We start from the raw sequence: 25,950 nt of genomic DNA on the forward strand, positions 1-25,950 counted from the left end.
GGGTGGGGTGGCATAGGTCCAAATCAAAAGTAAGAGAGGACAGAGAAAAAAGTGATGCTGTTTCAGTATATAATTAATTACAGAAACTTGAAAAGGCAGTTTGGCTTTATTACCACCATTGCTCATAATTTTCTATGTGAGTTTAAGTTTAAAAATTTCTCTCTGGAACCTTTCAAGGTTTTTGAATATTTTTATACTATTTATACATCTCAAGATTCCACATCCTATTTTATTGGCATATGAATTTTATAAGGGTCAGTTTTCTTTGAGAGAATGTTGGCTTGCATAGCTCTTGTTTTCTTTGGGAGTCAGAACAATATGGAGAGAAACTATGGCGTTTGGCAGCAAAGAGAGAGACTTTGCTTGAATCCTGGTTATATTGTTGATTAGCTGGGTGATTTGGGAAAGTTAAAAATCTGTGAGCCTTAATTTCTTCTGAGATGTTGGTATGATAAAGCCTGAATAATTTAAGGGCCTTGTGAAGATTAAATGATATAGTATATAAACTACGTGGTAAGAACTGGCACAAATTTTCTTTTACCTTCCTTCCTTTCCCTGTCCTACCTTTTCCCACTGTGGTATCTTACTTCCGTTTTTCATCTCTTGAGGTGCAATATTATCCTTATTCCTAAAAATGAAGGGAAATAAATTTGACTCCTGAGTTGAAATAACTTTTCTGGCTTTTTCCATTTATCATACCATAGCCAGTTTTATTTTTCTTAAAATGGGAATATTTGTCCCTTTGGATTAGAAATAGGTGTTATTATAAGAAATGGCACCTCTATTTAATAACTTATATCAAGTACATATTTAATATTTGCTACAAACATTGCTATAAAGCATTTGTATACAGACCAGTAATTGTGAATATGAAGAATATTCATAATGTTGATATAGAGTCACATATTATAATGATGATAACACTCAGAATTTTTGATGCCACCCTCTATTGTTAAAATGCAGATATGTATCAGCAAAAGGTTTCCTAAATCTTATTATTAAGAATGTCAGCAGTCTATAACAAGAGAAATTGCTGTACATTTAAATGTTATTAGAAACCAAGTATATTCTGTAGAAGATTCGAGGCAAAATAACAGGGACATTTCAAGGTTTAAAGAAAAAAGCCAGTCACAGGACTGGTATAAGATGGATTAAGAGAAAAAAGAAATAGAGACAAATAGGACACAAAAATTTTATACTAAAAATGCTAGGGACAAAGAAAATTTACGCCTTGTTAAAGAAATGTTTAACATTAAAAAGGACCTGTGTCATTTCAGGTAGCCTGAGTTTCATTAGTTAATCAGTCCATTCAGCAGATGGTTATTTTTTTGTGTGCTTACTGAGTGCCAGTCACCATAATATGTGCTAGAGAGTCAAATTTAGAAAATATACTACCATGGTCCTGTTCTCCTGGAATATACAGACTAAAGACATAAATTTATAATGTTACTAAGATATTTATTTAATTGGCTGCACCGGGTCTTAGTTTTGGCGTGTGGGATCTTCAGTCTTCGTTGTGGCATGTGAACTCTTAGTTGCAGCATGTGAGATCTAGTTCCCTGACCAATGGTTGAACCCAGGCCCCCTGCATTGGGAGCATGGCGCCTTAGCCACTGGGCCACTAGGGAAGTCCCAATATAAGTTAATATGATCAAAGTTGGTATAAGGTGTTGTGGAGGCATGATGGCAATTGTATCAAGGAAGTGCTTTGATAATAATGCAGAGACAAATTTGGAGAATGATTTAACTAGACAAAGAAAGTGGTGGGGGCTGAGAGCATTTTAGCTGGAGGGAACAGTATGTGCTCAAAGACCAGTAGTAGTTCTGAATGGCTCAGATGAAGGCATATTGTTTGGGAGGAACAAGAGTTGAACTGCAGAATCAGACGTCGACCTACTTGTGAAAGGCCATTATGCTGAGTTAAAAAGTTTGAACTTTAGTCTGAAAATGAAGGGAGAACTATTGAAGATTTTAAGCATGGAAGTGATATAAACAGATTTGAATTTTAGGACTATTATTCTGGTAGCAGTGAGCCAGGGGGCACAGTGGAGGCAGAGAGGTCAGTGGTGAGACTGATATAGTTTTCTGGTTGTGAAATGATTATGTGGGGTGGGGAATTAATGATAAAAATGAAAGAGGAACAGCCTGCAATTTGGAAAGTGATTGGAATCTATTTAGAGGGAAAGGGAAACATTAAGCAACCTTTCAGGCATCTGATGAGGCATTGAGGATATTGGCTTGCTGTTTACAAAGAGGAGAAGCAGTCTATGGATTTTATACATGTTAGATTTGAGATCCATATGAGAGATACTAGGCTTCTCTGGTGGCTCAGTGGTAAAGAATCTACCTGCAATGCAGAAGATGCAGGAGATGTGGGTTCAATCCCTGGGTTGGGAAGATCCCCTGGAGGAGGGCATGGCAACCCACTCCAGCATTCTTGCCTGGAGAATCCCGTGGACAGAGGATCCTGGTGGGCTACAGTCCTTAGGATTGCAAAGAGTTGGACTGACTGAAGTGACTAGGCATATGCACATGAGATATACTAGATATTGAAATATTTATCTGGAACAAATAAACAAGAGGTAGATTAGAAAGCCTCAAGAAGTAAGTATTAGGATAAGCAATAGGTTTGTATGAGATCACCTGGGGAAGGTTTATACAGTGAACGTAAACCTTTGGTCTCAAATCTTTGAGACCTTGTGGTTTAGTGGAAAGCTCACTGAATGATGAATCAATAGGTTTGTGTTCAGTCTGGCCTCAGTAGGGATATTTGAGACATTTTCTCACTGGAGTCTCTAGCCCTGGGGATTGGTTCACAGTTCAGTACTCCAGCTTTTCTGAGGGGTATCCCCCCAAAATTGGCTCTGTCTTGCCAGTCTTGGAGCTCCGGAGGATCCATCAAAGTTTACCTACCTGGTGGGAGAAAATGAAGGGGGTGGCTTAGGTTGGTATACACCACAACTTCTTGCCCTCTCTGGCTCAGTATAGAGTAAGTAGACAAAAACTGCAGTTGTCTGTTTTTCCTTAGGAAGGGGCATTGGTAGAAGCCTCACTGATTGGTGGGAAGTTTTCTCTTGCACAAAGCCAGTCCACAAAGATGCAGAAAGGTGCCTGCTTTGTTAGATATGTAGATACCAACAAAGAGAACTAAGGAAAATTAAGAATCAGGCAAAGATGTTCCAAACAAAGGAATAAGATAAATGTCTAGAAATTGACCCTAATGAAACAGAGTCATATGATTTTGACAGAGAATTCTGTCAATATGTGATACTGACAGAGAATTCAAAATGACAATTATAAAGATGCTCACTGAAACCAGGAGGAAAATGCATGAACAGAGAGAGAATTTTAACAAAGCATGAAGATAGATTAAGGATTTATGAAATACCATTAAACAGAACAATGTATGCATTATGGAAGTCCTCAAAGGAGAAAAAAGAAATAGAAAAAGAACCTGGAAGCTTATTCAAAGAAATAATGGCTGGAAACCCACCAAATCAGGGGAAAGAAATGGACATCCAGCTTTAAAAATCCTCAATGATACTGAAAAGATGAACCCAAAGAAATCTATACTGAGACATATTATACAGTAGTATCCCTTATAGGTAGTTTTGCTTTTCTTGGGTTCAGTTACCCATGGTCAAATATGGCCCCAAAATATTAAATGATAAATTTCAGAAATAAACAATTCATAAATTTTAAACTGCATGCTGTTGTGTGTAGTGTGATGAAATCTCATGCCATCCTGCTCTATTCTGTCTAGGACAGGACATCTCTTTGTCCCGTATATCCATAATTTTTATGTTACATATCTGTCAGTATAAGTAAAAAACAGTATATATGTGGTTTGGTACTATCCATAGTTTCAGGTATCCCTTGTGAGTCTTAGAATGTATCTCTGCAAATGGGGGGGGGGGTTGGATTATTGTAAGCAAATTGTCCAAAGTGAAAAACAACAAACAAGAGAAAAGTGACTTGTCACATACAAGGGAACCCCTATAAGGCTATCAGAGGATTTTTCAGCAGAAACTTGCAGGCCAAAAGGAATGTTGGAAAAAAAAAGAGACACATCTAAGAACACTATACCCAGCAAAACTGATCTTCAAAAAATGGAGAGATAAAGAATTTCCCAGGGTATTGGGATAATACCCAGGGTGGGTGGAAAGTGTGTGACGGGCAGCATTGGCCTCGGAGGCCTGGCTGGCTGAGCTGTGTCACTGTGAGCCAAGCAGAGTTGTACCAGCTGCCACCTGGCCTCAGCTCCCTTGTGCAATCCTGGTTGGTGCTGGAGCCCGTGCAGCTCGAGAACATCATAGTAAACACGGTACTACTCAAAGCTTAGGAAGACAGTGGGTTTTTTCCCTAAAAAATTTTCCTAAGCAAAAGCTGAGGGAGTCCATCACCACTAGACCTGGCTTACAAGAATAGCTAAAAGGTATACTTCAAGTTGAAAAGATTTGAAACAATAATACTACAGCATAAGAAAGTATGAAATTATGATAATGGTAATTATAGAAATAAATGCAAAATACTATACTACTGTAATGGTGGTAGGTAAATCACTTTTAATTCTAGCATAAAAGTTAAAAGACAAGAATATTTAAAATAACTTTGACTAAAAACATGGTAAAAATATACAATATAAATAAATGTAAACTGTGATAACAATAACATAAAGTGTGTGTGTGTGTGTGTGAGAGAGAAGTAAAAGTGTAGAGTTTTTAATTGAACTTAAGTTGTTACCAACTCAAAACAAATTTTTACAAGATTATTTTAGGTAGACTCCAAGGTAACCACAAAAAATACTAAAGAAGATACACAAAAGAGAAAAAATAAAGAAGTCAAAGCATATCAATACAAAAAAAAAACCCCCCAACAAAACATAAAGGAAGACAGCAAGAGAGGAAAAGACAAAAAAAGAACTAAGAGACTGACAAAAGCAACTGATTAAATGGCAATAATAAATACCAAAGATCTTTTCTGACCATAATGAAATGAAACTAGAAATTGACAACAGAAGGAAAACTGGAAAATTTAAATATGTGAAATTATATGACATATTTTTGAACCATTAGGTCAAAGTTGAAATAAGAAAGGAAATTAGACAATTACTTGAAACAAATGAAAATGAAAACATGCCAAAACTTACAGTATATAGCAAAAGTAGTACTAAGAGGGAAGTTAGACAGATAAATCCCTACATTAAAAAAGAAGAAAGTTCTCAAGTAAAGAACTTAACTTTATACCTAAAAGAGCTAAAAAAGAAGAACTAAGCCTGAAGTTACAAGAATGAAGATGGAAGGAAATTACAAACATTATAGCAGCAGAAATAAATGAAATAGAAAATAGGAAAACAAGAGAAAACAAGAGAAGAAACCAATCAAACTAACAGTTGGTATTTTTTTTAGAAAGATAAGCAAAATTGACAAACTTTAGCTAGACTGACTAAATAGAAGAGAGAAGATTCAAATAAATAAAATTATAAGAAAGAAAGAATACATTACAACTAAGGCCACAGGAATAAAGAATGATAATAAAAGACTACTATGAATAATTACATACCAACAAACAACACCTGGAAGAAATGTATAAATTCCTAGAAACATACAACTTACCACCAAGGCTAAATCATGAAGGAACAGAAAGCCTAAACAGACCTATGACAAGAATAAAGATTGAATCAATAATCAAAACCTCCTAAAAAAGAAAAGCTCAGGATGAGATGGCTTCACTAGTGAATTCTACTTAATATTTAAAGAAGAATTAATGTCAATCCTTCTCAGTCTCTTCCAAACTGCCGAAGTAGAGGGAATAATCTCAAATTCACTTATGAAGCCAGATAAGAATACCATAAGAAAAGAAATTATAGGCCAATATCCCTAATGAGTGTAGATGCAAAAATATTCAAAAATACAGACACACTGAATTCAATAGTTTAATTAAAGGATGATGCACTACGATCAAGTGGGTTTTATGTGGTTTACAAGAATAGTTTAACATATGAAAATCAGTTAATGTAAAACCAGCACATGAACAGAATAAATGCCAAAGCCTTTGACTGTGTGGATCACAACAAGCTGTGGAAAATTCTTAAAGAGATGGGAATTCCAGACCACCTGACCTGCCTCCTGAGAAACCTGTATGCAGGTCAAGAAGCAACAGTTAAAACTGAACATGGAACAACAGACTGGTTCCAAATTGGGAAAGGAGTATGTCAAGGTTGTATATTGTCACCCTGCTTATTTAACTTACATGCAGAGTACATCCTGTGAAATGCTGGGTTGGATGAAGCACAAACTGGAATCAAGATTGCCAGGAGAAATATCAATAACCTCAGATATGCAGATGACACCACCCTTATGGCAGAAAGTGAAGAACTAAAGAACCTCTAGATGAAAGTGAAAGATTGAGAGTGAAAAGTTGGCTTAAAACTTAACATTCAGAAAACTAAGATCATGGCATCTGGTCTTATCACTTCATGGCAAATAGATGGGGAAACAATGGAAACAGTGAGAGAGTTTATTTTTTTGAGCTCCAAAATCACTGCAGATGGTGACTGCAGCCATGAAATTAAAAGGTGCTTGATCCTTGGAAGAAAAGCTATGACCAACCTAGACAGCTTATTAAAAAGCAGAGACATGACTTTGCCAAAAAAGGTCCATCTAGTCAAAGCTATGGTTTTTCCAGTAGTCATGTATGGGTGTGAGAGTTGGACCATAAAGAAAGGTGAGTGCCGAAGAATTGATGCTTTTGAACTGTGGTGTTGGAAAAGACCCTTGAGAGTCCCTTGGACTGCAAGGAGATCCAGCCAGTCCATCCTAAAGGAAATCAGTCCTGAATATTCATTGGAAGGACTGATGCTGAAGCTGAAACTCCAATACTTTGGCCACCTGATGCGAAGAACTGACTCATTGGAAAAGAACCTGATGCTGGGAAAGATTGAATGCAGGAGGAGAAAGGGAGGACAGAGGATGAGATGGTTGGATGGCATCACTGACTTGATGGACATGAGTTTAAGTAAGCTCTGGGAGTTGGTGATGGATAGGGAAGCCTGGCTTGCTGTGGTCCATGGGTCACGAAATGTTGGACATGACTGAGTGACTGAAGTGAACTGATAATGTTATCATTTCAATAGATTCAGGAAAAGATTTTACATCATTTTATGAAGAAAACTCTCCAGAAACTAGGGATAGAAAATTCCCTCAACATAATAATGTCCATATATGACAATCTCATAGCTTAAACCATACTTAATGTTGGTAAACTGAGAGCTTTTCATCTAGGATCAGGAAAAAGAGAATGATGTGAACTCTCACCAGTTTTATTAAACATTGTATTGAAAATCATAATCACAGCAACTTCAATTGCATTTCTGTACACTTAGGATGAACTATCTGCAAAGGATATTAGAAAAACAATGTCCTTCTACAATACCACCAAAAAGAATAATATACCTAGGAATAAGTGTAATGAAGGAGGTAAAAGATGTACTACTGAAAAAACTATGAAACTTTGATGAAAGAAATTACAGAAGACAGAAATAGAAAGACATCCTGTGTACATGGATTGATAGAATTAGTATTGTTAAACACTCCATATCCAAAGTAATCTACAGATTGAAAGCAATTCCTATTAAAGTCCCAATGGCGTTTTTAAAACAGAAATTTAAAAACAACTCTACAATTCATATGGAACCACATGAAAACCCCAAATAGCCAAATCAATTCCGAGGAAGAAGAACAAAGCTGGATGCATCACATTACTCTATTTAAAAAATATTACAAAGTTACAGTAATTGAAACAGCATGGTACTGACATAAAGACAGACCTATAGACCAATGGAATAGAATGGGAGCCCAGAAATAAATCCACACATGTATAATCAACTAATCCTCAATAAAGGTGCCAAGAATATACAACTGGGAAATGATAATCTCTTCAACACATGGTGTGGGAAACTGGATATTCAGATACAAATGAATGGAATTAGACCCTTATTTTATACTACACACAAAAATTAACCAAAAATGGATTAAGGACTTTATTGTAAGACTTAAAACTAAAATTTCTAGAAGAAAACATCAGGGAAAATCTTCATGACTCTGGTCTTGGCAATGATTTTATGGATATGACTTTAGAAGCACAGGTAACAAAACCAAAAATAATCAAGTGGAGCTACATCAAACTTTTTAAAAAGCTTTTGCATTGAAAGGACACAATCAACACAGAAAAGGCAACCTATGGAATAGGAGAAAATATTTGCAAATCATATATCTGATAAAGGGTCAATATCCAAAATATATAAGGAGATTTTGCAGCTCAGAAACTAACAACTCAATTAAGAAATGGGCTAACCACAGAGCAACGAAGGCCATGCACCACAATTGTTGAACCCGAGGTCCAGAACCCAGGAGCTGCAACCGCTGAAGCCTGCGTACTTTGGAGTCCATGCTGCAGCACAGCGTGTGCGAGAAGCCCCGCATGGGAAGCCTGTGCACTGAGACTAGAGAGTGGCCGCTCTTTGCCACAACTGGAGAAAAGCCTGCACAGCAACAGAGACCCAGCATAGTCAATAAATAAATAAAATTATAAAAAAGAAATGGGCCAAGAACTTGAATGGGTATTTATATTTCTCCAAAGAGGGCATATAAACACCCAACAAATACATGAAAAAAATGCTTAGTGACAGTGATCGTCAGAGAAATGCAAATCAAAGCCACAATGAGATAACACCTCATACCTGTCAGAATTACTATTAATAATATTAAAAAAAGACAAGCATTAGTAAGGATGTGGAGAAATTGGAACCCTTGTACCCCATCAGTGGAAATGCAAAATATGGTGACGTTAAGTGAAGTGAAAGTCATTCAGTCACATCAGACTCTTTGCGACCCCATGAACTATACAGTCCATGGAATTCTTCAGGCCAGAATACTGGAGTGGGTAGCCTATCCCTTCTCCAGTGGATCTTCCCGACCCAGGAATTGAAGTGGGTTTCCTGCATTGCAGGTGGATTCCTTACCAACTGAGGTATCAGGGAAGCACTAATACTGTAGTATTTTCCATATCATGGAAAACAGTATGGAGGTTTCTAAAAAAATTAAAAATACAAATATCATTTGCTCCAGCAATTCATCTTCTAAGTATTTATTCAAAAGAATTGAGATCAGGATCCCAAAGAGGTATTAGCACTCCCATGTTCATTGCAACACCATTCACTAAAGATGTGGGAACAACCTATATGTTTACAAGTAAATGGATCAAGAAAATGTAATATAAATGCATGGTGAAATACTGTTCAGTATTAAAAAGGAAGGAAGGAAATTCTATAATATGTAACAACATAGATGAAGACATTATGCCAAATAACCTCAACCAGTCACAGAGAGATAAATGCTGCATGATTGCACTTATATGAGATATCTAAAATAGAAAAATCATAGAATCAAAGAGTGGAATGGTGATTTACAGAGAGTAAGGGGGAGAGAGAATGGGGAATTAGTGTGCATAAAGTTTCAGTTAAATGAAGTGAATAAACTAGAAATCTCAGAACGTTGTACCTGTAGACAGCAACAGCATATTGTATACTTAATTTTTTGGGGGCATATATCTTATGTTAAGTGTTCTGCCATATTAAAATTAATTAAATAAAGTTTTGTAGCAATATTGAAGAAAAATCTAAATAATGTATCTTTTCTTTCTATTTCCTTCAAAAATCCCTTGCTGAGAGAGTCTCAATAAGGAATTACTGGATTGCTCTTTTGTTCAATCCTCATTCACTACTGAATGGTCATGAGTTAATGACAGTGATTTCATACTTTTATGGAACTTTAAAATTTATAAATCAGTAATCTGTAAAGCTGAATTATATGCTTTTTTAGAGCAAGAGCTATTTTTTCCCCTCCATTTCATGCATGGCTTGCATGTTGCCAGGCCAATATTAAATATTTGTTGAATGAATGTCTTATTTTTCCTCAACTGATTTCACAACAATTTTATAAAGTAAGCAGGCAGGGACAATCTCGCCCATTTTACAGATAACACAATCAAGAATTGAAGTAATATGACTTGTCCCAAGGTATGAAATTATTAAATGGCACAGCGAGGACTTGAACCCAGACTTCAAGAGCAATTGCTGTCAACACTACAGGATTATTTCTAATTCAGATTTCAAGCTCAATTTTTTTGTTCTATGTTCTTAATTTAGTTTTGGTTATCATTCCTTACATTAAAACATCATTTGAGATATATGTGTCCTTTAATTTTCAGCTTTAGCTGTAAGCTTTCCTTTCATGAGTCGTATTATCCCGTAAATTCATTTGGAAAATATGAGAGTCAGTGGATTAAGTTCAGAAAATGAAATACTTTTTTTTCTTAATAATACTTCACTTTGGTTGCTCTGTTGTTGCCACAATGAAATAGAGTGGATTAGCCTTTCTTATGCTCAAAACATTTTTGCTCTAAACATTAATATTTATAGAGCATTAATATTTATTCTTTGAACATTCCTTCCTTCTGCTTTAGTTTCCAGAATCTTTTGGTACTATTTCACAGTGACATTTTAGGGACACTAAGATCATACTTAGTGATTCATTGCTTTCAGTCAGGTACTTATTGGATGCTCTTTTGTATACCCAATGCTGTGAGTATGGAATTCCTTTTTATGTTACAAGTAACACTTAACATCATACAAATGCACAAAATATTAAATAAAGGAAAATGACAACTGATGAGCTGGCTGTTCTTTTGGAGCAGTGCTACTCAATATTTTTTCATTATAGGAATTAGTAGGCTGCTGGAGCGGTGGAATTATTTGATTCTATTGATCTGACTACAAGAGGAAGCCAGGACATTGGCAGTGAGGTCCAGGGAAGCTTTACTTGCCCTGGATGCATTTTTTTCCTGCTGTTTCAGCTGGTTTCTTCTTGTCCTCTTTCTCAAATTACTCCATGAATCTACATAATTTTCGTGAACTCATTGAATGGATAGTTTGTACAGAACATTAGCTTAGATTTATTTAAAAGTATGTTTTCAGGAAAAGGAGGAAAATGGATTTGGGAAGAGGGAATGCTGAGTCAATCTAGATATTTTCTTTTCTGCCGCACTCATGCTTCTCTTTTCTGCAAAAGAGATTTTCAGTTATTTTAATGGGATAGGAGCAATCATGGCCTCTGTTGTTTTATTTTATGGATTCTTATTATTATAATTTCTGACCAAAAAGGAATTTGATAAGAAAACACTCTGGGTGTGTGTTTACAATGCTTACTTTTGTGGTGCGCAATACTTACTTTTTGGTTTTAGAGATGCTGTTTGCATCTTCTTATTCTTGTTTGTCGTGTGAAATTTGGTTAAAGTAGTCAGATTGGACGGAGGAGGCAATGGCACCCCACTCCAGTACTCTTTCCTGGAAAGTCCCATGGACGGGGGAGCCTGGTAGGCTGCAGTCCATGGGGTCCACGACCGAGCGACTTCACTTTCACTTTTCACTTTCATGCATTGGAGAAGGAAATGGCAACCCACTCCAGTGTTCTTGCCTGGAGAATCCCAGCGATGGGGGAGCCTGGTGGGCTGCTGTCTATGGGGTCGCACAGAGTTGAACATGACTGAAGTGACTTAGCAGCAGCAGCGGCAGTCAGATTGGACAGAATTTGAATTTCTGTCTCAGTACAAGAGGCTATTTTAATGTTCAGTTTTGACAGTTTTATAACATACCTAAAGTTTAAGTTTGTTTTGGATCAAATTTATTCATTGGGATTTTTTTTTTTTAAAGCTTGAATTTAGTTTGCAATGAGTTAAAAATATTAACATAGGATAAAGTCGGTGTTCAACAAATTATTTGGGGATTCTTCAAAGTTTTCACTCAAAATTTTGAACAGGAAAAATCCAGAAATATTAAAATCTCTTAAATTAATCATGCTTCCTTTCTCATCTTCAATTGAGAGATCTTTATTGAGAAGCAGTAAATATAATGAAATTACAGTGTACTAAACTAATGTAGAATATCTCAAGAGGTCTGTTTCAGTGATTAAGCACAGTGGCCTATTGGAATAAAAAATTTTCAAATCAAGGTGACCTCAAATCTCTTAAAGTAAAATCTGAACCTTAGCTTTTGTCTTATTTTTATCTCTTGTACTTCAGCTTCACCTCTAAGGCAGAATTACTACTTGACTCTCTAGTATGTTTAAGTGTATATGTGAGCAGATGGGAATGGGATATGTTTAATAGAGATCTAACTTCAAGTTACATTATAGATTTTATATGACCTCTCCTTGATAATTATTTGTTGTTGTAAGTGAAAAAAGCTGCTTAAATGAACGAATCATCATAGTCTGAGCACTTGGAACTAGTTAGTGTCAATAAATGAAGGATATAAGTCCTGATAATGAAAGTTCAAGCTAAAATCTCCATGTTATGCAAGCTCCCACTGTTAATGAATACATCTTGTGGGGAGGTATCATTACTGGATTTCCCTTTTTTCTTTGGTCATGGACATATTGCCTGGAAGTATTGGTTTTCATGTTTCTTATTTTGAAGCCTTACAAATGTGTTTACCCTAAAGTTGCTATTTGGAGTTGCATAAAATTCACAAAGAACAATGTGAAGAAGAGATAGTTAAGAAATAAAGCTAATATCTTAGGAAAGAGAAAATGCAGAGGATAAGGAATGCTTTAGAACTGAACAGGTTGATTGGTAAACGCTTATATTAATTCATAGGTAAAATTTCTAAATTGTTTAGATTCTCAGATCTGGTATTAGTTTCATTTAAACATAGTGAGAAGAAACCAAGAAATGGGCAAGATACAGAAATGATCATACAATATGATAAATAGCTAATATACAGGTTATTAAAATTATGCTAAAAGAAATTTGTTTACTCTGCTGCAGAAGGGGAGAATGAGCAGACTTTGGCTATGTTTAAACTGATGGGTAGAGTCAGTTCCCATTTAAGGCTCTGAAAACTCCTTCAAGACCCAACTCAAATTCCTTCATGTCTTCTATATGGCCTGAGTCTCTCCAATAGTATCAGAGAGTTTTTTTCTATTTCACCACATTATTTTTATCTCCTTTTTTGCACTCTTTTTACTACTTTGCCTAGTGTTAAAGTTAATGGTAGAGTAGAAAGAGTATAAATATTAGGGTAAAAACCTAGTTCTATTTTGAAATGTATAGAGATATCAAATCACTATATTGTATACTAGGAACTGACATAGTATTGTAGGCCAATTATACTTCAAAAGCAAACAAACAAAAAAACCCCCAAATTTATATGTATAGGGAGATAAGATTTGTGATTACCAGAGGTGAGGTGTGGTGGGAGGGGGAATTGGACAAAGGTAGTCCAAACTCCAGTTATGAGATAAGTTATAAGGTAAATAAGCACTAGAAATGTGATGTACAACATGATAAATATGTTTGACGATATATGTTATATATGAAAGTTAAGACAGTAAATCTGAAGAGATCTCATCACAAGGAAATGATATTTTTTTACATTTCATTTATTTTGTAACTCTATGAGATGATGGATGTTCACTAAACTTATTACGATAATCATTTTGTGATGTATGTAAGTCAAATCATTATGCCATACCCCTTAGCTTATACAGTGCTCTATGTCAGTTATATCTCAGTAAAACTGAGAAAAAAAATATCATTTGGCTTAATAAAAGCTTTGGTGATTCTTAGGAGAAAGGCATATAGAAAGAAAAGCCAGATTAGAAGAAAAGGCCAAGAGAAAGAAAAATTAAGGAATTATTGTTTTATGAATTAAAATTATGTATTATTAAAAAATAAAACAGCTTAAACTTTCTGAGTCTCAGTTTACTTGCTTTTAGAATGGAAGAGAAATAGGAACTCCTGTGGCTCTTGTGAAGCTTAAATTGAAAAGGATGAAGTAACTGACACTGAGTAGGCGTGTAGTAAATGTCACTATCTTTCCCATTTTTGAGCTTTGTGTCTAATTTCCCTGGTAGTCTGTAAGTTATTTTAGAAATATGTTTTATATTCAAAGTGCCTTGTGCGTAGTAGGCTCTAAAAGATTGTTGAATTTAGTTTATTGCCCTGATGTGAAAGTTTAGCATTATTTTCTATTTCTTTTTCCTCTGTCACCCTGGATTGAGATAAATATGTTGCTTTCATGAAATTAAGGATTTAATTCAGTAGAATGCCATTATATTGTGACTTATTCCACAGAGTTTGAAATAGTAAGGGTCAAATCATTTCCCTGGAAACTTAATTATATTCTATAAAATTTTATTAGCCTGTCTCATAGCATTATAGTCACAGCGGAATTCTGGTGTGTTTAAGATGGTGAAGTCTCTATTTAGAGATCTTTATCTAATGGCACACACTGAGAATATGGGAAATAAATGACATAAAGAGAGAGTAAATGCAAATGTCTTGCAAATGGTATTACTTTGACATTTTCAATCACTAATCTTTTAAAGTATGTTCTAATTTACTAAGATAAACCAAGAATTCAATTTCTTGTGAGATCTTTTTGCTTAATTAATTATTAGTAGCAGAACAATATTCTGTGATACACTGCAATTTGTCTCCTTTGTGTTTATGTAGTCTCTGACTTAAAAATGAATGAAAGCATTCTGATTCAGCAGAATCAATTTAATAACATGTCTGTTATAGAGCAGAAATGAATAAATGTTTGCTGAACATGCTACATATGCTTCGATCATCAAAACATTCATTTTCCTTTCTTCTCAAAATATAAGATCTGACAGATCTTCCTGGCTGAAGTTTGTTGGGTACCTATTCTGCATAAGTGTTTCTATAGAGACAAGTGGGTACTTTTACATAAATTTGTTTCCATGATTGGGATGTGAGAGATCTTTTAATATTAATACTTTCTCATTATTAATGGAAATTATACATTCATTGTAATTTTTTCTTTAAGGGTAGCATTGTATCCTAAACCATGAAAAGTAAAAAATTTTTAAAATTCTGTATGTTCTTTTGTTACAATGAGGACTAAACAAGTTTCTCATTCATGCAGCAATGTTGCTTGTACTTAGCATATAGTTTCTAATTCTTTATAGTCTTTGTTAGCTGGTTAGGAATTTGAGAAAAATCTGCTGCTATCCTAATGATTTACTTTGTTTTCAATTTCAGTTTCAGAGGACGTTTGAGTCTCTTAAAAATGTTTCCAGCAAATCTGATCTCCAGAAAACCTACCAGAAGCTTGGGAAGGAGCTTGAAAATCTGGACTATTTAGCCTTCAAACGTCAGCAGGTAGGACTCAGAGCTCTCCTTGGTGGAGGGTGTGAACACTTTAAGTCTTCTCACCTTTCTGCCTGTCAGAGGTTTAGGTGGGTCTGGGGAGACTTATATTCTAATGTCTGAGGCAGAAATAAGTTGTGCTGTGTGGTGCTGACCTGCTGTGTTCTTATTTTTTTTTTTTTTGCAGCATTCAACATTGTCCTTGCTTTTAGATGTGCACTTTGGGGGTTTCCACGTGTGTCCTTATACCTTTGTTAAAGAAAACTCCTGCTGGTTTGTGAGGGTTCAGCTATCCTTTGACAAAGGATGCTTTAGTGACATAAAGGGAACCTCTGTGGCTTGAATAGATGGCTTTTATATTTGACAGGGGGATATGTGAGGAGAAAAACCACCTCAAGATCAAGAAAGGATGTGAATGTACATACAAAATTAAAGAAGGGAATCATAAATATGCCAAATAATTTTTTTTTTTTTTTTTTTTTGCTTAGTTTAGCTTTAGTTTTCTTGTTTGATCTCTGAAGCTTAGTAAGTTTGCCAAATGTGTAAGGTTAAAGAAAAACATGCTTTACAAATGCAAGTGTTTCAGCCTCTTTGTATAGACCACTAGACAAATCAGAGCCAAAATGGAATTTTATAGTGTTGCTTTTAGAATTGGTATTTTGTAGTATTAATAATCATTAAATTCTCTGTAGTTTGTAAGATATTGCTATGGTAGATAGCTACTTTTTCCCAAACTGGATCCCCCCTAGTTTTTCACAGCCACTAGGTGTCAGGATTGTCAAGCTTTTACTTGGGCTGACCGTTTATTCCAATCAGAACAGCCAGTTAAATGTTTAAATTATGTTGCATGAAATTTGGGAATGTGCTCAATGATGGATAGCGTCTAGAAAAATGACTAAGTGGCTGACTTGCATGGCCAGGCATTGAGTCCATTACTTAAGAGACTTGCCTGTTAGTCTGGCAGATGGTGTGGCTTTCTTGACATTGCCTAATTTACAAATTTCGCGTCTTTTGAAAGGGGGATTTCAAATCAGTATGTCCTATATAAACTTTATGAGGTCAACATAGTATGGCCTAGAAATAGTGACTTGAAAAGAGACTTGTGTTCTAGGGTTTGCTTTATCACAGACATTACATGGATATTTAACCTTCTCATGGTCTTATTTTCCTAGGAGTTACATTTGTTTTGTAGAGTGTTTGGGGGCAAATGCAGTATCTCTGCACATACTTTAATTCATATGAAAAAGGACACAATATCCATTTATTTCTTTATTCTTGTATTAGTGATGGCCTATGTATTAACACATGTAAAAGAAGCAGTCACAGTTACTGAGAACTACTCCAGTAAGCTCCCAAATGATACTGCTTAAAATTCACACTGTGAATCACTGCTCCAGCCTATGTAGTTTTTAGTACAGTTTTGTTTCCAAGAGCCATATTTTACCACTGGGGGGTATTGGAGTTGGCAGGCAATAGTCACTGTCCTCTTCTCTTATCCTTTCTCATTAGCACATTTTCAGTGATTAGATTCCTACATTAGCTAATTGTGAATCTGGAAAATTGTGAATGCTTCAACAGCAGAAAGGCAGAGCTCTGGGAGAATGGCATTGAAAACAGACAGGTAGAGTGCATGTGTATGTGAGGAAAAGACGGGCACTTGGGTGTTTATATATGTGTACATATGTGTATGTGTATATAAATCATATATGCTATTTATTAAGTGACAACTGTATGTCACATAGTGTGATTAGAACATTTATGGATTAGATCATTAAATGCTTATAACAATGTAATGAGATTGGCTTCACCATTTTACAGTTGAGAAAATTGTTTAGAGAGTTAAGTAACTTGCCTAAGGTCACTGGAGAAGTAAAGTAAAGCTGAGCTTCCAGTAGAAATCAGTCTGACTCCAAACCTGGGCTGTCCCCAATATCCCTGCAGGGAGACAAACTGGAGGGATAATAAAGCGAGGCATTCTAGGTATGTGGTATGAAGGCAGTTTCAGGAGAGGCCAGATCTGGGACTTAAAGAGACATTTGAAAAGGGACTTCTGATGAGAGGCAGAAAACAGGGGCAGTTCTTTCCTCCTCTCTCTCATGCAAATTGTTCAATATATACAAAAACACAAAAGGACTTTTGAAAGAATATCTTCAGAGCTAAGAAAATATGTAAAACTTTATTTTTTTAATGTTTATTATTTTATATGGCTGCATTGGGTCTTAGTTGCGGCACATGGGATCTTCATTGCGTCATGTGAAACTTTTGTTGTGGCCCACAGTCTCTCTAGTTTGGTGTGAGAGCTTAGTTTCTCTGCGGCATGTGGGATCTTATTAATAGCTCCCTGACCAGGGATTGAACCCACATCACCTGCATTGCAGGGTGGATTGTTAACCACTGGACAACTAGAGAAGCCCCTAAAACTTTACTTTTGTAGTCTTTGAGTGTTATATCTAGTAATTCTAGTCCAAGAAAATTTATGCACATAAGGCAGTTTTTTAAACTTGAAATGTCAAATTCTTACAAAATGAACTTACCTGCATGCATAGCATATTGTCAACCCTTTGTTTTACTTGGTTCTGTCTTTCCCTGTATCTAGTAATCATTTTTTTTTTTTTTTCTGTCTGGAGAAGATGGAAGGGGAATTGGAGTGAAGTGGTTAGAAAAAGGATGGTAGAGTAGAAAGTCAGGGATCAAAGAGTAATAAAAAAAGAGGGAAAGGGATAGGAGGAGAGGGATAAAATGTTGGAAATGAAACTATACTTGGTGTTATATTATAAGTTCTAGTAGGTTAAAGCATTGATTTCTGAAGAATAAAAAACAAAAAAGTCTCAAAATAGAAAAAGGGAAAATAAAAGAGGATTGCAAGAAGACATACTGAACAAGTGAGGTGGCAGAGAAAAGACAAACTTTATTTCCCATTAGCTTCCAAATGTATCAAAGCTTCCTAGAAATTTGTAATATTAACCAAGTTCTTCTGCGCCAAAGCCACAGAGGTTTTGTGCTTACTGGATGGGCAGGGTTTAAAGAGTCAGAATATTAGCTTTTTTTGACTTAGTGGGATTTGCTTTCATGTCCTATCCTTGTTTCCTTGCTTAGTCATGTCCAACACTTTGTGACCCTATGGTCTGTAGCCCGCCAGGCTCTTTTGCCAGTGGGATTTTTCAGCAGTCATACAGGAGTGGGTTGTCATGCCCTCCTCCAGGGGATCTTCCTGACCCAGGGATCGAATGCGTGTCTCTTGTGTCTCCTGCATTGGCAGGCCGATTCTTTACCACTAGCGCCACCAGTGAAGCCCTATCCTACACCCCTACTCCCTGCAAAGTCCCCCAAACCTCTAAACACACACTATAAGTTTCTCCTCCTGGAAAAGATTCAGGTCTCTGTAAAACTGTCGTTCAGCAAGAAGGCTTCTGCCTTGTAGGAGAGGATGCTTTGTACCAGAGAATTAGTCATGCTTTGTTCCCTGGTCCAACCACATTTATCATTTCTTTTTGTGACAGAACGTAAGCTCCATAAGGGCAGGACCTTGTCTGTCACCTTCAATGCTGTATCTTCTGCAGTGCTCACAACAGTATCTGACCCATGACAAATACTCAATAAATACTTGTTGGTACTTTTATCACTGTGAAGAGGGAAGTATGCCAAAAGTTTTGGCCTCAGATTAGAGGCAACTAAAATTGATATGTTTTACTGCACTTTTAAAATACAGAAGGATATTAACCCTTAGGCTTCCTGGATGCCAAAAGCTGACATATTGCTTCTTGCTGTATGTATTATTTAGGTTTTCTCCTAATATATTCCATTTTCCATCTGTTTCTTTAAACAAACACAGAACATCAAGGCTACCTTATCTATGTATTAAGAATTCCCAATGAACTATAATTATTTTCTTGGACTCTTTCATTAGATTTTATTTTATGTCCCTTTCTATGATATTTTAAAGATCATTTTGAGAGATTTCTTTCCCTGGGCCAGATACGACCCGGGAATACTTCGTTCTATTCTTTTACCGTTTTTTTAAATGTGGATTGGTGGTGATGGTTATAGTGTTTTGTCTCCTAGGTGTAGATTAGCTTTGCCTTTCCTTTCCTTTTGTTTCCTTTCCTTTCCCTCTCCTCTCCTCTCCTGGTGGTTTTTCCAGGATGAATCTGTCTGAAGTAAATGGGTGCCAAAGCCTTATTAACCAAAGAATCTGAAGACTTTGAGTTTGTAGTATATCTGGACATGCAATGTTTGAGTTTACCTACTTAGACTGCTTGGTTTTTATCCTCCTGGTTGATGATATATAAAAGTACTAGCAAGATTTAGCTCTTATGTAGAACCCAGGTTTATGTATTAATTCGAGAGCTTATAAATAAAGAGATTTTCTTGGGGCTTTGCTTTTTGGAATAAAATAAAGTTTGATATTCTGGTGGTGATTTAGTTGCTGCGTTGTGTCTAACTCGTGCGACCCTGTGAACTGTAGCCAGCCAGGCTCCTCTGTCCATATTTCACAAGCAAGAATACTGGAGTGGGTTGCCATTTCCTTTTCCAGGGGATCTTCACAACCCAGGGATCAAACCTGGGTCTCCTGCACTATAGGTGGTCTCCTGTATCGCAGGCAGATTCTTTACTATCTGAGTCACCAAGGAAGTCCTCTCAATACTTACAATATTAAAAATAACATTATAAGACACATCCTGTTTCCAGAGGCTTCTGAGGTCCTTTGGTATAAAGTTGACATTATTAACTTGAACTTTATGTAGACTAAAGCACATTTATACACTGATGAGAAAATATGTAAAATTAAAATGTACTTCAGATGCATATCCATGTTGGAGCACATCAGGATCTCTGAATTCCCTCTTGTCTCCCTGATCATGGCATGCTCTTCTTGCCTTCTGAACTTTTCACAGGGTTCATAAACTTGAAGTTTTTTATATCTAGCCCTTTTATATTTATTTAATTAATTACTAATCTTCCTTTAAAGCCAAACTGAAGTCTAGTCTTCCTCACGACTCTTTATCCTATGGCTTTCAGTCAGTATGTAAACTTCCTTCTTTGTCACTCTTAGCTTTTATCAGTGTCATTCAATTTAACATCTGAATGATTACAGACTTCTTCTGTAGTTTCTTCTTTTAAAATGTTAGGAAAGTAATACCTAACTTATAACCTGTTTTGAGAAAGCAATATATAAAGTGTAAAGTACATATATGCTTTAAATCCTTTAAAATACATAAAGTAATCAATATATAAGGGACTTAGCATTGTGCCTGATTTGTGGTTAGTATAATTTGTAGTTATTATAGTGTTGTTTTGTATAATTCTCATCAGTCTTCATCCTAGATGGTTGGTAAGTTCCATAAGGATATGCTCTCTTTCATATGCTTTTGTACTTCACATAGGGTTCAGCACTGTTATGAACATATGGAATATAATGGTTTTGGACATATGTAGCAGTGGTTAGTGATCTCTGTCATAAAAATGTTGATACCTTTTGAAAAGGGAATTGCAGTATTTGGTTCTAATGGGTGTGTGTGTGTTTTAAATATGTATATTTTATTGAAGTATAGTTGACTTACAATGTTTCAGAGGCACAGCAAGGTGATTCAGTTATATAAAAGCACATGTTATTTTTGAAAATTTTTTCCATCATAAGTTATTACAAGATATTGACTATAGTTCCCTATGCTATACAGTAAACTTTTGTTGCTTGTTGTATATCTATTTTTTAATTCGAAATCTAGCATTCTATTCATACTAAGTCAAACCAATGGAATCAAATGTCATAATTTTTTTATTTAGGCAAAAATTCATAGGTTTTCTACAGTATATATAATACATATTTGTATATATATGTATAAACAACTTTTCTACTACACTTGATAAAGTCTTGAGAAAGAACATAAAAAAAAAAGAGAAGAGATGGAGAAATTGGAGAACATAAACGAAATGAAGGGACTTCCCTTGTGGCTCAGAGGATAAAGCGTCTGCCTACAATATGGGAGACCCGGGTTCAATCCCTGGGTCGGGAAGATCCCCTGGAGAAGGAAATGGCAACCACTCCAGGACTCTTGCCTGGAAAATCCCATGGACGGAGGAGCCTGGTAGGCTACAGTCCATGGGGTCCCAAAGAGTCAGACATGACTGAGCCACTTTACTTCAAACTAAATGAAATGGGAGCACTGAATATAAAATAGAAAATGTGAAACAAACTAGATAAAAGTAGAAGATCCTCATATAGTCCAGTTGTTTTTAAACATGACTGCTTATTAGAAACATCTGGAACTCTGGAGAAAAAAAGCAATACTTGAGCATTTTTATTTTTCAAAAATTTTCAAGATAATTCTGATATGTTTCTGGATTTTAAAAACTGATGTTTTTATGGTAGATACTAGTTTTGGTGGCATAGAGTTCTTATTTTTCTGTTGACCAATCATGATACAGTGGTATTAAGTGAGTAATAGTTATGTAATCACAATAGTAAAAGATGTTTATCAGTTTTCACAATCAGTAGCCAGACAAGAAATAAAAGATAATTACAATTGCAAGTCATAATGGGAACTTGATTAACTTAACAATATAAAATAATTACATACAATTTGGAGTCAGGGAGAGTGATGTGGTAAGCGGAAGTGCATACATGTGCATATTTGTGTCCACCCAGCCAGTTTATGTCTTTTGTTGGTGCATTTAATCCATTTTCATTTAAGGTAATTACTGATATGTATGATCCAGTTACCGTTTTCTTAATTGTTTTGGGTTTTTTTTCTGTCGTCTTTCCTTCTCTTGTGTTTCCTGCCTAGAGAAGTTCCTTCAGCATTGGTTGTAAAGCTGGTTTGGTGGTGCTGAATTCTCTTAACTTTTGCTTGTCTGGAAAGCTTTTGATTTCTCTGTCAAATCAAAGGAGAGTCTTGCGGGGTAGAGTTCGTGGTTGTAGGTTCTTCCCTTTCATTGCTTTAAATATGTCATACCATTCCCTTCTGGTTTGCAGAGTTTCTGTTGAGAAATTAGCTGATAGCCTGATGGGAGTTCCTTTGTATGTTGCTTGTCATTTTTCTCTGTTGCTTTTAATATCTCTGTCTTTAATTTTTGTCATTGTGTCTCAGTGTGTTCCCCATTGGATTTATCCTGCCTGGGACTCTCTGTGCTTCCTGGACTTGGCTGACAATTTTCTTTCCTATGTTTGGGAAATTTTCAGCAATTATGTCTTCAAATATTTTCTTAGGTCCTTTCTCTCTCTCTCTCTTCTCCTTCTGGGACCCCTGTAATGCCAATGTTGGTGCATGTAATGTTGCTCCAGAGGTCTCTAAGTCTTCCTTTCTTTTCACTCTTTTTTCTATATTCTATTTTGTGGCAGTGATTTCCACCATTCTGTCTTCCAGGTCATTTATCTGTACTCCTGCCTCAGTTATTCTGTGATTGATTCCTTCCAGTGTATTATTCACCTCTGTTTATTTGTTCTTTAGTTTTCCTGGGTCTTTGGTGAACATTTCTTGCATTTTCTCAACCTTTGCCTCCATTCTTTTTCCAGGATCTTGAATCATCTTCACTATCATTATTATGAATTCTTTATCTGGAAGGTTGTCTACCTCAATTTCATTTAGTTGTTTTTCTGGGATTTTATCTTGTCCCTTCATCTGGGACATAACTTTCTGCTTTTTTATCATGGTTAACTTTTGTAATATTGTTTTTGGTTTAGCTGCTGTAAGACTGTGCTTTTTCTGTCTGCTGTCTAATGGATGAGGTTAAGAGGCTTGTGTAAGCTTCTTGATGGGAGGGACTGGTGATGGGAAAAACTGGGTCTTGCTCTGGTAGGCAGGGCCTTGCTCAGTAAAGCTTTAATCCAATTATCTGATGATGGGTGGAGCTGCACTCCCTCTCTGCTAGTTGTTTGGCCTAAGGTGGTAACCCAGTCCTGGGGTCTGCAGGCTCTATGGTATGGTTGATAGTGAACTCCAATAGGGTTTACACCAAGGGGGACCTTCCAGTGCCCCCATCCCTGCGGGGAGCCCCTGCTGACCCATGCCTCCACAGGATGCCCTCCAACACTAGCAAATAGTTTTTTTTTTTAAATTTTTTTTATTAGTTGGAGGCTAATTACTTCACAACATTTCAGTGGGTTTTGTCATACATTGATATGAATCAGCCATAGATTTACACTTATTCCCCATCCCGATCCCCCCTCCCATCTCCCTCTCCACCCGATTCCTCTGGGTCTTCCCAGTGCACCAGGCCGGAGCACTTGTCTCATGCATCCCACCTGGGCTGGTGATCTGTTTCACCATAGATAGTATACATTAGCAAATAGTTTTGGTTCAGTCTTCTGTGGGGTCACTGCTTCTGTCCTCTGGGTCTTGGTACACCCAAAGTTTTGTTTGTGCTGTCCAAGCCTGGAGTCTCTGTCTCCCCTAGTCCTCTGGAAGTCCTGTAATCACAGCCTGCTGGCCCTCAGGCCAGATTCCCTCGGGATTCCCAGTCCCTTTGTCAGATCCCCAGGCTGGGAAGCCTGATGTGGGGTCAGAACCTTCATAATAGTGTGGAACTCCTTTGGTATTATTGTTCTCCAGTCTGTGGGTCACCCACCCAGTGGGTATGGGATTTTATTTTGTCATGACTCTGCCCCTCCTACTGTCTTGCTGTGGCTTCTTCTTTGTCTTTGGACATGGAGTATCTTTTTTTGGTGGGTTCCAGAGTCCTGTCGATGGTTGTTCAACAGCTAGCTACAGTTTTGGTGCTCTTGCAGGAGGATATGAGTGCATGTCCTTCTACTCCACTATCTTGAACTGGAAACCCTCATGTGTTCTTGAGGTAGTGTCTTTTGATGGGTAGTAAAATTAAGGTACTGAGTACTGTGTCATGATTATCTGTGACAGAAGTAGTGTATTAGACCTAATGTCCTGACTAAGCTCGAACTCATGTGATAATTACAACACATGTACCTAAACTTCCCCTGTGGTTCCAAGTGGTATCATTCAGTAAAATACTGTTTTCTCTTTAGTGATGATGTTTGGGAGTGAACACTGCCTTTTTCTTTTTCTGAGCTGAGTGAGTTAATTCCTTTAGATAACTCCAAAACCTGAAGCGTATATAATACATTATAGAATAGGGGTTGAATTTAAAAAGACCCCTTAACAATGAAGAAAGAGAGAAATAAATCAGATGAATTTTATTTAGTAAAAATGACTGCAAGTTAATACCTTGCATTAAGAAATAAAATCCTAGATAGATAATGACTGACCACATAGAAAAGAATCCCAGGCTTACCCTGGAACTCAAGACTTCTGCGGGACACAAGACAGCAATGTAGTGTTCTTGTGAAATGAATGCTTATAGCAAAACAAAACAGATAGTTTTTAGGCTGGTTGTTTTTGTGCTATAGCACATAGAGTAGAAGAAGAAATTTTAAGTATTAGTTTTTAGCCATGTAAAGGCTTATAGAAATAAAAATATTATGGATCATCTTGGATAAGGGGTTATTCAATGTTGTTGTACTGAGAGTTTGTTTATCTGTAAGTACAGTGTAAGGGAAAACTAACTTCCCATTTTGGTTAACACTAAAATGGAAGTTGTAAATATATTTTACTTAAGAACTTTAAAAATAAAGTACACATGCTTATGGGATTACTTAGATGCAGTCTAAGAAAGAGTGTAATGGAAGCTGAATGAATGTTATGAGGAGGTGCTAAACTTCTAGAAAGAGAGTTCTATAAGCAATAGTTTCACTTCATTGGCCTTTATTGGGTGAAATATGTTAATAGCTCAATTGGGAGAAGATCCTTCTCTTACTTATTCTGTAATTAATCCAAATATCTTGAAAGAGTTCTGATTGAATTATTGCTTTTAAGAGTAAGTGAACCAAAAACTGCTGCATTAAAATATTTATGTCTATCTTAGATGGTATTCTGTTTCTTATTTGCCAAATCAAGTAAAATGGTTTTTTATGCCATGTATAAAACTGTTTCTGAAGATTCCAAAGCATTTCAGACATCATTTAAAAACTGAATAGATATTGAAAATGTTGGATTATAATACAGTGTGCTACAAAAAAGTCCAAACAGTCCAAATATGCTTTACTCTGTCCACTGCATATGCAATTCTCTTTTTATTCAATTGCACATAGCTGTTTGTCTCACAGGGAAAAAAAGATGGCATTAAATTTATTCTTCAGTTTTCTGATACAGAGAGAAGTTTGGGTGCATCATTCAAGGTTGTACTGAATCAGTAGCAGATTCAAAATTAATATTCATATTTCCTAACTTCTAGCTTATTGCAATAGCCATTCAACCATTTTCACTCTTTCATAAACTGCAGATCTTTATAATGTGATTTCATTTTCTATAGCTATAGTATGAATTTAAAACACCTTATGGAGTTTTATAGAAGAACCCTATTCTTTATTAAAAAAATGATCAAAATGATGCATATTATATACTTGTTCTCCTTCTAAACTGTGATTTCCACATTGTATACAGTTAATAGTCATGACAAAATAAGTTTATTCTATTAAATTAGTAAAGTAAAACATTATAGAGAAATCTTTTCAGTTCTAAGGTTTGCTATTCTGTTTCCATCTGTTTTCTCCAGAGTTTAGTTTATTGGTGGCAATTAAGTAGAGAGCTGTTGAATCAAAAATGCACTAACTGACTTTCATGCACCAGAAAAGATTTATTAATTTTTTTTACAAGGTTGTTTGCTATATGACAGTTTGCCTTATGGGAAGCTTATAGCTACTTT

The 25,950-nt window shown here is 36.0% G+C and overlaps 1 protein-coding gene across 6 annotated transcripts in view; it reads left to right on the top strand.

Annotated features, from left to right (window-relative positions):
• The window catches only part of CTNNA3 (catenin alpha 3), a 1,829,362-nt gene that overhangs the window by 155,919 nt on the left and 1,647,493 nt on the right, over nucleotides 1-25,950 (top strand). For all 6 annotated transcript variants that reach the window (XM_043476813.1, XM_043476816.1, XM_043476818.1 and 3 more), the window contains exon 5: nucleotides 15,127-15,246. In XM_043476813.1, the coding sequence (XP_043332748.1) occupies nucleotides 15,127-15,246 (120 nt within the window). The remainder of the gene's footprint in view (nucleotides 1-15,126; nucleotides 15,247-25,950) is intronic.

Source organism: Cervus canadensis, chromosome 8 (assembly GCF_019320065.1).
Source record: "Cervus canadensis isolate Bull #8, Minnesota chromosome 8, ASM1932006v1, whole genome shotgun sequence".
In the NCBI taxonomy this organism is placed as follows: domain Eukaryota; kingdom Metazoa; phylum Chordata; class Mammalia; order Artiodactyla; family Cervidae; genus Cervus; species Cervus canadensis.